General features: G+C 45.4%; 1 protein-coding gene across 3 annotated transcripts in view; it reads left to right on the top strand.

The window, feature by feature from the left end:
* tyn (trynity) overlaps positions 1-11983 on the top strand; it is a 104305-nt gene extending 92322 nt beyond the window's left edge. For 2 of the 3 annotated variants that reach the window (XM_069112810.1, XM_069112809.1), the window contains 11 exons: positions 3916-4003; positions 4133-4402; positions 7416-7682; positions 7768-8106; positions 8192-8308; positions 8441-8616; positions 8706-8994; positions 9075-9156; positions 9235-9379; positions 9460-9649; positions 9762-11983. In XM_069112810.1, coding sequence (XP_068968911.1) covers positions 3916-4003; positions 4133-4402; positions 7416-7682; positions 7768-8106; positions 8192-8308; positions 8441-8616; positions 8706-8994; positions 9075-9156; positions 9235-9379; positions 9460-9649; positions 9762-9913 — 2115 coding nt within the window. In that variant the 3' untranslated portion in view covers positions 9914-11983. The remainder of the gene's footprint in view (positions 1-3915; positions 4004-4132; positions 4403-7415; positions 7683-7767; positions 8107-8191; positions 8309-8440; positions 8617-8705; positions 8995-9074; positions 9157-9234; positions 9380-9459; positions 9650-9761) is intronic. The other variant, XM_069112811.1, reaches the window with a different exon arrangement.
* Positions 11984-13282: the final 1299 nt, after the last annotated feature.

Genomic DNA, 13282 nt, shown 5'->3' with positions numbered 1-13282 from the left:
ACGAGGCTGGCCACGAGAAAGCCAAGACAAATGGAAATTCGTGCTCTCCCCGGGACGCCAAGGAGCAGGTCATGATTCACGAAGCGATTTCGAGCGAGAAGGAGAAGAAGGCTCGAAGGTAATCCTGGGGACCCATGCCTTTCATAAACAGGATAATTAACTGACCAGAGTTGCGGCCCGCAACGGTGTCCGAGTCCGGATATCAATTACGCCACTCCGAACTATCGCTGGGCCGATTCTACCGACCGTTTCTATACGAACGAATCCAGTGGTGAATCCGAGCTGCTAATATATTATTCCCGCCGATGCTATCCGTTTCGATCACTGGCCGATTCGTTACAACTTTTCTTAAGTTTTTCACGCTTTCGTTAATCGACGAGTTGTTAATTAACGAAACGATAGTAACAGTTGCTTTTAACGAAACTGTTCGCAAACATTAGCGCGTCCTGTCTGCTTTAGTCACCAGGCCGAAACAGTTTGCTTCTATTGCTCGTGATTAATAGAAGACAAATTTTTCTACGAATTAACGCGATGTTCGGACGTGGAAGAGTCAAAGAGTTCAAGTTTTTTGGCTACGTGGAATATTATAGGTCCGTACACTCGATCGCCAATTCGTATACCAATAACGTGCAATTTACGTATTTTGCCAATTAACTTCCACACTTGTCTTCTTTTCGTGTTTTCTGTTATTCCAGATAAAGTCGTACAATTTTAAGAGACGATACACTTGCGCCTTACTTGTTAATCTGTTCGACGTTTGACTTTCTTCAACGCAAAGACGGTACGTTCGCGTTTTACACTTCAGTATTTCCCTTGCACAGTCATTTTTCCAAATTGGCTCCGTGCAATGTACTTACACCCTTCGCTCCGTAAATTTACGGAACGAAATTTACGGAAGAATTCTTATTGTTTTCTGTCGGGTAATCCGAAATTCGTAAAATCGATGAACAATGGTACGATAATCGTGTCGGAGCGGTCGGTTCCGCTTGTCATGGAAACGTACCCACGATTACAGCCGAAAATATAGCCGAGATAGCGTTTGTTAAGGACGATATCCTTCGTAAAAGCGGAGGGTTAAGAACGAGGGGTCCGGAAGCGACGTCGTTCGCGGAACGAAATACCGGAAGCCACTCTCTATGCTGGCAGGGCCTTGAAAAGCCGTGGAACATCTCGCGAGAACTCGTCGGCCAGGTTTCTCGCTCGTATCACCGGTAGGGACCGGTTGTGACGTAAAGGTCAGGGATACGTGTGCACACGAAACGACTTTTCCTGCGGGTGGAACGCCAGTTAGGACAATGCGCTCGGAGAAGTTCGCACGTCTGCTTTCAGCTGTTTCTCTCATCTGCACCTTTCGATCTTCCTTTCTTCCTTCAACGATAAAACATATGACTATAGGAGTTCGCAAAAGATCAGAAAAAATCTTCGAGGAGAATTTACACGAATTGAGAGAATAGCTGGAACACTGCGAAAATACATTTCTTAATCCCTCCAAATGAGAATAGGGTAGAAGCCAATTTATCTGCAAGTTCGTAGATTCTCTCCATTATGTACGATTCCTCGTTCGTATATCAGGAATTTGTGTTCGAATTACTGAATTCTATCGATCAGAATTCGTTAAATCGGACAATGAGTAAAATTTCGTTCGAATGAACGAAGTTCCACTGTGCTTCGTTAGACCAGAGGAACCTTGCCTCTCCGATAGGAAATCGAAGTTGTATGTCTCGGAGCGCTGCCACATGTGGAAGAAAATGTCCCGGTTGTTTGGCGGTGACGTGTTACGCGACACGTGTGACGTTAGCACTCGGACTGTCCCGTGCTCGAGATGAAAGTAACGCAGTGTCGAACGGTAACGCGATAAAGTACCGCGTTCCCCTCGATACCGACGTTCCTAGAAAACCCAGTGTTCTCAGATAACTCGGTAACCAGCCGCGCGCCGGAAGAAAACCGCGCTTCTTCTCTCGGTTTCTTTCGCGGCGACCGCAACGAGAGCATTAATCTTCGTAACAGTGCATCAACCCGTCCGCCAAGAGAAACACGCGCATTCCTTGTTGTTAGCGGGTGCAACTTCGCAACGTTCGCAACTTTATCGCAAATGTCAGAAAGAAATTCGCGAATCTGCAAAATCAAATACGTATCTTCGAGTCGTAGGCGAATAATCGGTGTACTCTCGACGATTCTCGATAGCGATTCGCGACACGTTCGATGCGATTTCTACGTGCGATAATCGTTGATTCCGACAAACGACTGACGACGTCGTTTCGACCAATACAGATAGATTCTTACGAGTATATGCAATTCGATGGTTCGTACGTCGGGACACGGGCAATTCGCCGGTACACGTATCCGCTGCAACCATAATCTAAAACGTGTGTACAACGAAGAGATTGAAATCGATTGCACCGAAGCTCGAAACCCGTCGTCACGGGGCGGTCTGGGGGAGGAGACAAGAAAGAAACGAAGAAGAGGAGAAGGTGGGGATCCAGGCTGAACCTTTGACCTCGGTGCAAGACACGACAAAGCTCTCCTCCTCTGTTACACGGTCCTCGGCTATTGCAGGCTCGATGACCTCGAACCGAGGCTACGAAACACCGAAGCCTAGACTCCATCGTCCGAGGTCCTAACGCGCCGTTATCGCATTACGTTCGTTTCAGATCGAGCAATCTCGCGTCATTTACGTGCTGCCGCAATTACTAGAGAGCACGTCGCACGACACTGAAACGTGTACACCGAATCCCTTGGATTTTAGCGAAGGCGAACCAACAACTCGCGTTTCTATCGCGCTTCGAACGAAGATAACCGACGGATGAACCACGGGTGAACGAACCAGCTGCTCGCTCGAGGCAATAACCACGTTTCGAACGATCGTTCGAGGAGGAAACGAGTCGGTTGATTTTGGAAGGATCTAACCAACACGCGGGAAACGAAAATGAACGGCGATCGGCGTAATGACCGGTCTCGAAGCAGGATTTACGTGCTCTCGAAGCAGGATTCCGGAGATCAAGAGAGAAGAAGAACCTAGAACAAACCTGCGAAATGGCGAGCCTTACACGGCAGCCTACCGTAAGTATCGCTGGATCGCTCAATCGACCGGCAGGAAAAACGAGGATCGAGTGGAAGGGGGAGGCGAACGATCGCGGACGCGCTATCCTCGCTCGAAGACGAAGAAAGAGAAATAGAGGGAAATAGAAGAGGAAGGGATGAGAAAGAAGCTGGGTAGATACAGGAGAGAAGAAATAGGGAGAGGTAGAAAGGGAGCAAAAACCGAGGGAAAGAAGAAATCCAGGAAGCAGTCAGTTGTTGAAACACGAGCAAAAGGTACACGGGAAGCCGGTGACTTGCGTGCTTCCCGACCAGCTTGCACGGGCGAATTACTCGACCGACGCCAGCAATCTCGAACGACTTCCTCGAGCTGAGATCGTCTCTTAACACTTTTATGAACGGACTCGCTCGACGAGCGGCTATCGACTTCCAACGATTTATTCTTCGCTCGATTGATTTACGAACGCTGTTATCGGGAACCTCTCACCTCTCGCCTTTTACCTCTTATCTCTTATCTCTTGCCCCTCTAGCGTATGCCATCGACGTTGTGCCAATACAAAAGGATAGAAAAGAAAGAGATCGCGTGGCAAACCGACCGCGTTACGCGCTACGGCAGTAAACGAATTTCAAATTCACGCCATCGATTAGATGCTCGTTTGACTCGTCTTGGAACGAGCGGAACTTCGCTTGGTGAACTATTTTAAACGCGTAAACGTTTCATTACTCTGTCTGTCCCTGTTACGCGCGCGCAACGTTCATTAAACGACTCGCATAGGAGCGGAGGCACCTTGGGAACGAAGGACGAGCACGAGAGAATCGAGCTGAGCGCGACGGGGTAATTGCGCTTCTAACCGATATCCATTGCTTCTGTTGCAGATGGGCTCGTCCGCGATCGGTACGATGGCAACCGTGGTCGCTGGCGTCACGCTGCTGGCTTTCGCCACCGTCGCTCACGCTGCTCTAGGTAAGTACCTGTACCTCTGTTAGTCCCTCGAAAGTACCGAACGAGATGCTCGAGAACCACTTGTAAACAAGTAATTCCAGTTACGCCGTTCCTTGCAACGTTTTCAAAGGAGACGCGTTCACGTTTCAGCTAGGACAGCGTTCGAGAAGCTGACAGACTACGATTACCGCGGAACCACGTACTACAGCGTGAGGAACCTGTCTTTGTACGAGTGTCAGGGCTGGTGCCGCGAGGAGTCCGAGTGTCAGGCGGCGGCGTTCTCGTTCGTCGTAAATCCTTTGGCGCCGATGCAGGACACCCTGTGCCAGCTGCAGAACGAGACAGCGGCAACGAATCCCGCGGCACAACCGCAGAGAGCTGCGAACATGTACTACATGACGAAGCTTCAGATCAGATCAGGTGAGCGGACTCGGCCAACAACACGCTTCGAAACCTCGCAACGCGAGATCGATCGAACACGGCCGAGAGAACGCCTGCTAAATGCTATTAGGGCCATTTCTTTCGACCAGAGAGTCCACAATGCTCGTGCACTTGTCTAGAAGATTCCACCTCGAGCAGCTGATACACTCCGGAATAATCGAGCCACCAGCACCGGACGGTAAACTCTTTCGAGAGGTCGATGAGAGAATAGAAAAGAACTAACAGGACGTCTGCAGGTCAAAGTAAAATCCCGCAGTATAAACGGCACTGCCGGAAAGGAAACAGGCAAAGATAGGCACCGGGTACGATAATCCGGGTTTGAACGCTAGTGGCAAAGTCGTCTGAGGGCAGGTAGATGCGCAAATAAGCGCGGATACCGGTAGCCATCAGATCACGTTGCACGGTAACCTAACACAATATCGTGGAAACAACGATGCCAGGTCCTTTCTTTGCTAGATTCCGCCTTTTCTTAAACTTCCATCTTTTTATAGCTAAAAATAAACAAAAAAATCAAGGATAAAGTCGAACGAAAGATCGAAATTGACAAAAATACAACAAGAAAAACGCTAAACTGAATTTTAGTGAAACGTTCCTAACATTTAAACGTACGGTGCGCTCGTCCATTGTTCGTCGTACTAGAAACGAGCGTGGAAAAGCTTCCAAACCCCTAGACCCTAATGCAAAAGCCGTATCCTGCGTGGGTATAGGCAGTGGAATTTTCACCAAGGAAAGAAATTTTAAAGAAAGGGCAGGTCAGATAGCAGTAAACCACCTAAAAGATTTATCGGTACCTTTCGGGTAGTACGGAAGATACCTTAAGTACGGTCGCCGTTGTAAACAGGTACCTGCAGCCAAAGTGTCGAAAAGATCCCAGGGGCGTCTAAGAAACCTCTAATATTAGTTTAACGAGCCTGCTGGTACCTCCGATAACGCCAACTATCTTAACACGATCGTAAAGTTCACAGCGACGAGTCCCCGAACACTCTCAGCGATACCCTCCAGGTTTGGGCCTGGATCACGCTCCGAAGGACAACGCACGTGAAATCGTTCGTTTCCTCGAAACGCGCCAACACTTTTCAAGCCCTTCGTCGTCCTCATTACGATACATTGACGATCCTGTCGACTGGATAGAAAATAGGTCATTATACAACGAATAGTCTGCGAATGTTAATACGTATTCATATTTTAGAGAATTTGTGACTAGAGAAACTGAACGTAAATAGAGATCCGTTTCGTCTACTAAATATTTTCCTCGCGTCTATAAAAAAAGAAGCGATCGTGAAGCGAGGAAAATTTAGTAGCGACTTTTAGTATCGAAACGACACGTTTTTCAGCTGGTAACTTCCGTTCGAAATCCTTCCTCTCTTAAAATAACCGAGAACAGACGAAACAGACCTCCGTCATCGAAGTCTCGACACGTTAAGAATTTGCATGGGCGCGGTCGATCGGCCTCTCGACGACAGAAACTCGAGCGTAAGCACTTGGCTCGTGCAAAATTTTACGCAACGAGCCCCGTTCCGTTCCCGTATCCCAAAGTTTAATTCGAGAAAATAAAGCAACCCGCAACGGCGATTAATTTTAGCGAATTCGCGTGAGTCACAGATAACAGAGTTCAACGTCGGTTCGCTCTGTATACAAAATATATTCGGCGAATAAAAATTACCGCCCGTTTCCTCGTCTCTGTCGTCGTACGCGCGTTTCAGTCGTCTGAAAATAGCGAGCGACTGAAAACAAGCGGCCGGCGTATTTTTAAACATTCCAACTGTAATATTCGTGGCGCGATTGCAATTACACTCGTATTTAATTCTCTCCGCTCTTGGCAAACCTTTATCGACGAATGATCGAATTACGTAGTCGTAAAGAAATCAAAAATTAACGAATAAATAAATCGGAAGATGTAAAAAGTCTTAAAAAAAAATGGAACAATTACACTCCATAAGACGTCATTGTCGAAGAAACGAGGCTAATATATCGGCTGGTATATCTCGATGGTCGTCGTTCGATCGTACGAAACGAGGAATTCGCTCGACCATGGTGAATCATCGGTGTCGTCGTGACGCGTCGATTCGTTGGCATCGGTCCCCGGTGTTCGTCGACATTAGCGCCGGTTTCGAGGGCGGAACAAAAGAAATTGGAACGGTCGGCCGGTCCTCGACGAAGTGTATTCTCGTTTCTCGGCTGAAAGTCGCGCGGTCGTGCGTCACGAAGCGGCGGATCGTTCCATCTGCCAAGTCACATGTTCTCCACTCGTGATTTCGGCATCGAGGCAACGCGCGCGCGCTTCAACTCGTGCCCGTCTCGCGGCCGTCACGCTCGCGTGATCGGCCAACCGAGAAATTCGCCACACTTCCTCGGACTGGCCGGATATAGTATAACTGTTCCTCGATCGACGATCCGTGCCCCGAGCGTACGCCTCGCATTCTTTTCGTTTTTCACGCAGCCGTGCTTCCCTCTCGACGAATACGAATTACCATATTTCACGGACGTTGTCCTGTCCTACACGCAACTCCGTATCTGCTTTGGAGTTAAAAATAAGAACAACCTTGAAGTGGCCTTGACTTTCAAGAAATAGTTTGAAAGAGGAATCTCGAGCAATTCGTAGAAATATTATTTACACTGTGCACCGTAGACGCTTTGCTGATAGGACTCTTGAAGTTTGAAATGTTGCAATGTCGAGGATGCGAACGTTGATCGTTTCTCGCGTATCTACAGGTGTCGATATATGAGGCTCGTGTGGCATACTCGAGCGTTACGTAAGGAAAAACTCGCAGCAGCCTGCATGTGCTTCATCAGGTGTGCAAACGTCGCGTCTGCGGTCAGGCGTACGCACGTGCTCTGCCTCTCTATAAACAAAAACATTTCGCTCGTTATAAAATTATACAACGACGATATGGCACGAGACACTGTTCCTCTCGGGTCTCTTTTTAATTTCCTCTACCTGAAATTGGAACGTTCTTAACGTTTTGTTCGCTTTCTCATCCAACTTTTTCAGAGAACGTCTGTCTGCGACCATGGTCCTTCGAACGCGTTCCAAACAAGATGATTCGTGGCCTGGACAATGCTTTGATCTATACATCGACGAAAGAGGCTTGTCTCGCTGCTTGTCTCAACGAACATCGATTCACCTGCCGCTCCGTCGAATACAACTACGTAACTTTACAATGCCATTTGAGCGATTCCGATCGAAGAACGACCGGCCAGTATGTGCAATTTGTAGACGCCCAGGGCGTGGATTATTTCGAGAATCTATGCTTGAAAGGTACGACACAACAGACGTTCGTATATCAAAATATATCGTACGAATCGACATGGAGAAAAGTTACTCAAGATATGGCAATTTTCAGGGAAAGAAGCGTGCAAGTCGCAGAGGAACTTTCAGATGCCACGAATCGGAGTGGCCGATGATAAGGTCGCGCAATACGCGGGATTACATTATTACACGGACAAAGAGCTGCAGGTTCAGAGCGAATCCGCGTGTAGGTTGGCTTGCGAAATTGAGAACGAGTTCCTCTGTAGATCTTTCCTCTATCGCGGTGCTCCTCAAGGATCGGCATACAATTGTCAGTTATTCCATCTGGATCACTGGACTCTTCCTGATGGGCCTTCCACGTACCTCAATGCGGAACGACCTCTGATCGATAACGGAGAAAGAGTTGGAACTTATTTCGAGAATTATTGCGAAAGTAAGAGAGAAATTTCAAATTTCCGTTGTATTTCTTCCATCGTACGATCGAGCCCGTCGTTCGATATATTTCAATTGATCCACAGAGGGTACAGGACCATTAGCGGATCCGCCAGTCGTTTTCGAGACCACGGAAGACCCCACTATCAATAACCTCACGAGAAACGACATAAACTGCGATAAAACTGGTACCTGTTACGACGGTATGTACATATTAAACAGACATTAGCTAAGGAAGGAATATGCTATTAATCGATTGAAAAATGACAAAGTATTCTTCGGAGCTATCCCCGTTATCGTGAACCTGAAAATAACGGATCGTTATATTATTGCAGTATCGGTGGACTGTAAAGACACGCGAATTGCCGTCCAAGTTCGTACGAACAAGCCGTTTAATGGTCGCATTTACGCTCTCGGCCGTTCGGAGACCTGCAACATTGATGTGATTAATAGCGATCTCTTCAGGCTCGACTTGACCATGAGTGGGCAGGACTGTAACACCCAGAGCGTGGTAAGTGATTGGTATTACCCGTTCACACTCTGGCCATGTATCCGCTCGAGTCGTTAAATCCTGTTCAAACTCTCTGTTCACTATGGCAGCGTGACGGTTTTCAGACTGGCATCTACTCGAATACGGTCGTCCTCCAGCATCATTCCGTGGTGATGACCAAGGCGGACAAAATTTACAAAGTGAAGTGCACTTACGACATGTCCTCCAAAAATATCACATTCGGGATGATGCCTATCAGGGACCCGGAAATGATAAGTATCACCAGCGCGCCGGAAGCCCCTCCACCAAGGATCCGCATTCTCGACAGCAGGTCCAGGGAAGTCGAGACTGTTCGTATCGGAGACAAGCTAACATTCAGAATCGAAATCCCGGAAGATAGTGAGTTTCTATCGTCGTTACGTCGAGATACATCGATTTTAATGTTTCTGATCGTGACCTTCGTTTTTTTCGATCCATAGCTCCCTATGGAATTTTCGCAAGAAGTTGCGTCGCCATGGCCAAAGACTCAAAAAGTACCTTCCAGATCATCGATGACGAAGGGTTGGTGGTATTTGTATGCAGAAAATATCGTCGCGATAATTAATAAGTTACTTGAACGAGTAATTATTTCATTTTCAGATGTCCGGTAGATCCATCCATCTTCCCAAGCTTCACGCCCGACGGAAACGCTCTTCAATCTGTCTACGAGGCATTTAGATTCACCGAGTCTTACGGTGTGATCTTCCAGTGCAACGTCAAGTACTGTTTGGGACCGTGCGAACCGGTGATTGAACGAACATCGAACATAATTTATATATCTACATATTACGTCGACGGCTAACGAAGATGTTTAATTGATTATAGGCTGTCTGCGAATGGGGACGAGAGTCGGTGGAATCGTGGGGTAAGAGGCGTCGAAGAAGCATCGCGAATGCCACCGAGGAAAAAGCAGAGGACATGACGTTGTCTCAGGAAATCCTTGTTCTCGATTTTGGCGACGAGAAACAGTCAGACTTCTTGAAAAGTGACGCCAGTATAGACTTCAACGAAGCCGGTAATTGTACAACAGACGATTTCAGTTGTCTCGAAGTTTTCGTTTCTCTTTGGAATTATTCCAATATATTATAAAGGATATTTTCTAAAAAATATTTACTTTCATTTTCCAGATAAAACGGTGACCATAATAGAACCCTGTCCAACGAAGACTTCGGTACTTATTCTAGGAGTGACGTGCGCCCTGTTGGTTCTTATTTACATTTCCACGATCTTTTGCTACTACATGAAGAAATGGCTGTCACCTCGCAAGATGATGCCCTGAAAAATTCCCATCTAGGCTGAGGACCCACCGAGTTGCTCAGGTGGTGACGAAAGAAGCGACAAGGAAAACTCCAGATAAAGTGCAAATTCATCTCGCGTAACGCGTCATACGTGTTACATGATAGCATGCGGTGAACCCGATGGACACGTGTTCGCGTAGACGCATGGAAAATTTGCAGTTTCGCGCTGTCATTCTCGATATTACTCACGGTTCGCGCCTCTCTCACAAAGGTAGCAGCCGTACGGTAAAAACATTCGTGTTTCCATACGAACTACGCCAACATATTTTTCATTCAGACGGCGCGGTTTCGGGTTTGTCGCGATGCTTCGTTACTGTCGAGGACTTATCATTTATACATTAGGCGAGAACATGATATTCGAACGTTGCGTTTAACTCGTGAAGCAATTTAATTAATCGCAGTACAGATGCCCCTTACCCTCGAAGCTTCCAAGCATAATTCACGATGAATGTAACGTTAGAAAGGCGAGGCAAAATTAAACAGAAGAGGAAAAAGAAGGAGTATCTCTAAAAAAAGAAAGCTAAATCGAAGATCTATTGTTCGCCGTTAAATCGAGGACTTGCACATGGCGGAAGTCACAGGTCGGTTATGCAACGCTCTGAAGAAAATCATTTCATTGACGATGTTAAAGCACACTCATTATAGAACACTTTAAATATAATTTCACACGGACACGCGACATTAAACGATGTGGCGTGTGACGAGAATCACGAGGCTCGCCGCTTGTGCAACGCCTCGAAAGGGGGATTAGTTTTACATACAGCTGAGGATCGATGTCGTATACAACGACAGAGCTAGATACGTTGGTTTCAGAATATCTTACGGGACAAGCTCTACACTTACGCATTTTACGTCTGACATTCCACTCATTTATACATAATATTTATCATACATATCGGATCTTTTAGATCGCATGGGTCGAAGATCGCAGGGATCTTGCGTGCAATATTTCGTAGGGAGTCGCGGAACATCCATTTTCTCGACAACGATGAAACTATGGGAGATAAAGGAATCACGCCTCGCGTGGACGTCCCTCTGACGTCGTGTTCCTCGTATCGAGAAAAGAAATGATACATTTGATCGAGGATCGTCGATTGGACGAAAATTGTTCCCCGATCCGCGATTACTACGTTCTTTTCACTAAGAACAACCAGGGACACCCTGACGACAAACGTTGTAATAAGTACACTTTATTTAAGGACATCTTAGACACAGCTAACTGTCTTATCTCTTAAGGGCTACTTCTGATCGGGTTGCAAGGGAACTAAGGTGTAACGAGCGACAATTCTTTCCCCCTTCGTTGCTCGGTACAATCTCTGTGAACTTTTCAGGTTGTTGCCGAACGAGATAGGTTTCTCCTCGATCAAATATCGTTCGGCACAGCCCTAGCCACATTTTATATCCCACGGAAATCTACTTATAACCCGTATCAAGACTAGCGATATTTAAAGGTTCACGCTTCACTAACGTTTCTAACGATACAACTAGCGTTTAAGGTAGAAAATAAACGAAGCATGTAAGCATAGGTAGAAGCAAGAACAAAAGAACGAACGAGAAAGAGCATTTTTTCATCACGATTAATACATACGCCGTTGAAGTCATGCTGGTGCCTTTATCGACCGCTCAGAACTGTCTTCCCTGTTTTCATGTAATCAACTATCAGGATCTTTGAAAAATTACAGTTACCGTGGCAGTACAAAAAGACGAACGGTAAATTCAACGTCCCCGGTAATTGGAAGATTAATGCACGAAGTCTAGCATGAACTCCGATCACGAAATTGAAGCTGATGAAAATGTCGATCGCTCGAAACAAACTGCGAGAAAAACCGAGCTTTCGGGATTATTAGGTGCAGATACTTTGATCCTCGATATCGAATCACAGATATTCCAATACCGAATCACACTAAATTTCCATTCCATCGTAGTTATAGGTCGTCGAAACAAACGACACCATCGCTCCAAAATGACAGATACGAGTAAATCGTTTTAATGAAAATTTTGTGTAGGATCGATGTTGAAACATATTTTTAATAAAGCCCGAATCATCCATATCTTACGTAATTCACACGCATGAGGAGTTATATATAAATCATAAAGTGCATGAAATATTAGCAACATTGATCATACTTCTGTATAAATTGCATCAAATATTCTCGAAGCATTGCGTCAGAGGATCGAAAAGGAAGAGGGAAGGGACAATACACTTGCAACAAGTGCAAGCAAGCATCCATAAACTTTCTCCGTATGTCATTCTTAATTGTTCCTGACTTCGTTTATCGGCGTGATGATTAAAGTGGATTTTAAAAAGGGTCGAATCTCAAGGGTAGAAATGGAAAAATACAAATGTATATATTATTGGATCGTAATAGGTATTGAGATGAAGAAGACATACATACACGCATCAATATCACATGTATTTGTACTCTATTTATGTACGCGAATGTTCTAATAATTAAACGAAGATCAATTTCCAAAACACCCTGTTCCTCTTTCTTTCTGTTCGACGGTTAATCATTCGTGGTTACGTTACGCGAATTGCTGTTAGATTGCAAATAATCTGATAAATTAGTGATAAAATTTCACAGATCTCCGTTGCAATATGCATTCGAAATCGCTATCGGCAATCGTACCACAAGATTCCTCAACAACCAGACGTGTAAACAAATTAAAACAATTGGTCGACGGCCAACGATCGGTTCGAACTTGTGATTAATCGAGCTGTGTAGAAGCACGTACTAAAGATGCACGTGTGTAAGTTTATTATTGCGACAAGTAATAATATGAATCACTTGATACGGTTGCTGTCGATGAATAGTCAGTTGACTCTAGATAAAAATAATTACGGAATTTTTGTCTAAAAATAGACTGCAATTGCATCCATCGAAAACATATTTTTAAATCTTCTCTGTAACGTTAACGTAAATCGATCGATCGAATTTTTAAAATTTACCAGCTAAGCGTCGAGTGAATTAAATGAAAAACATATTTATCCTTAATCGAGAACAAATTGTAATCGATGTGTAAATTTCAACGTATCCGGTGTATTGTAGACGTTCCGCAGAACTGCATATCGATGACGAGTCATGTTTTAATGAGGTTTCAAAGGCTAGCATTAATCGATAACAAATTTAACGAGCTTAACTGCTCTCGACCCTCGAAGACAGCGGTTATCTAAACGATAGATATTTTCAGCTGCTCGTTAAAAGAGATTTTGCAATACCAATGAAACGACTGAATCATTTGAACGGCGAACGAATATCATTGGCCACATTTAACTTCATGGTTAATCCAATTTGGGGATTAAAAGTAAATATGAAAACGCTGAAGTAACATGAGCGGTCTTAAAAAGT

The sequence above is a fragment of the Bombus flavifrons genome, chromosome 5, assembly GCF_040668555.2.
Source record: "Bombus flavifrons isolate JBK064 chromosome 5, iyBomFlav1_principal, whole genome shotgun sequence".
In the NCBI taxonomy this organism is placed as follows: domain Eukaryota; kingdom Metazoa; phylum Arthropoda; class Insecta; order Hymenoptera; family Apidae; genus Bombus; species Bombus flavifrons.
The sequence above is the reverse complement of the archived record's forward strand: the minus strand, read 5'-3'. Positions and strand labels throughout refer to the sequence as shown.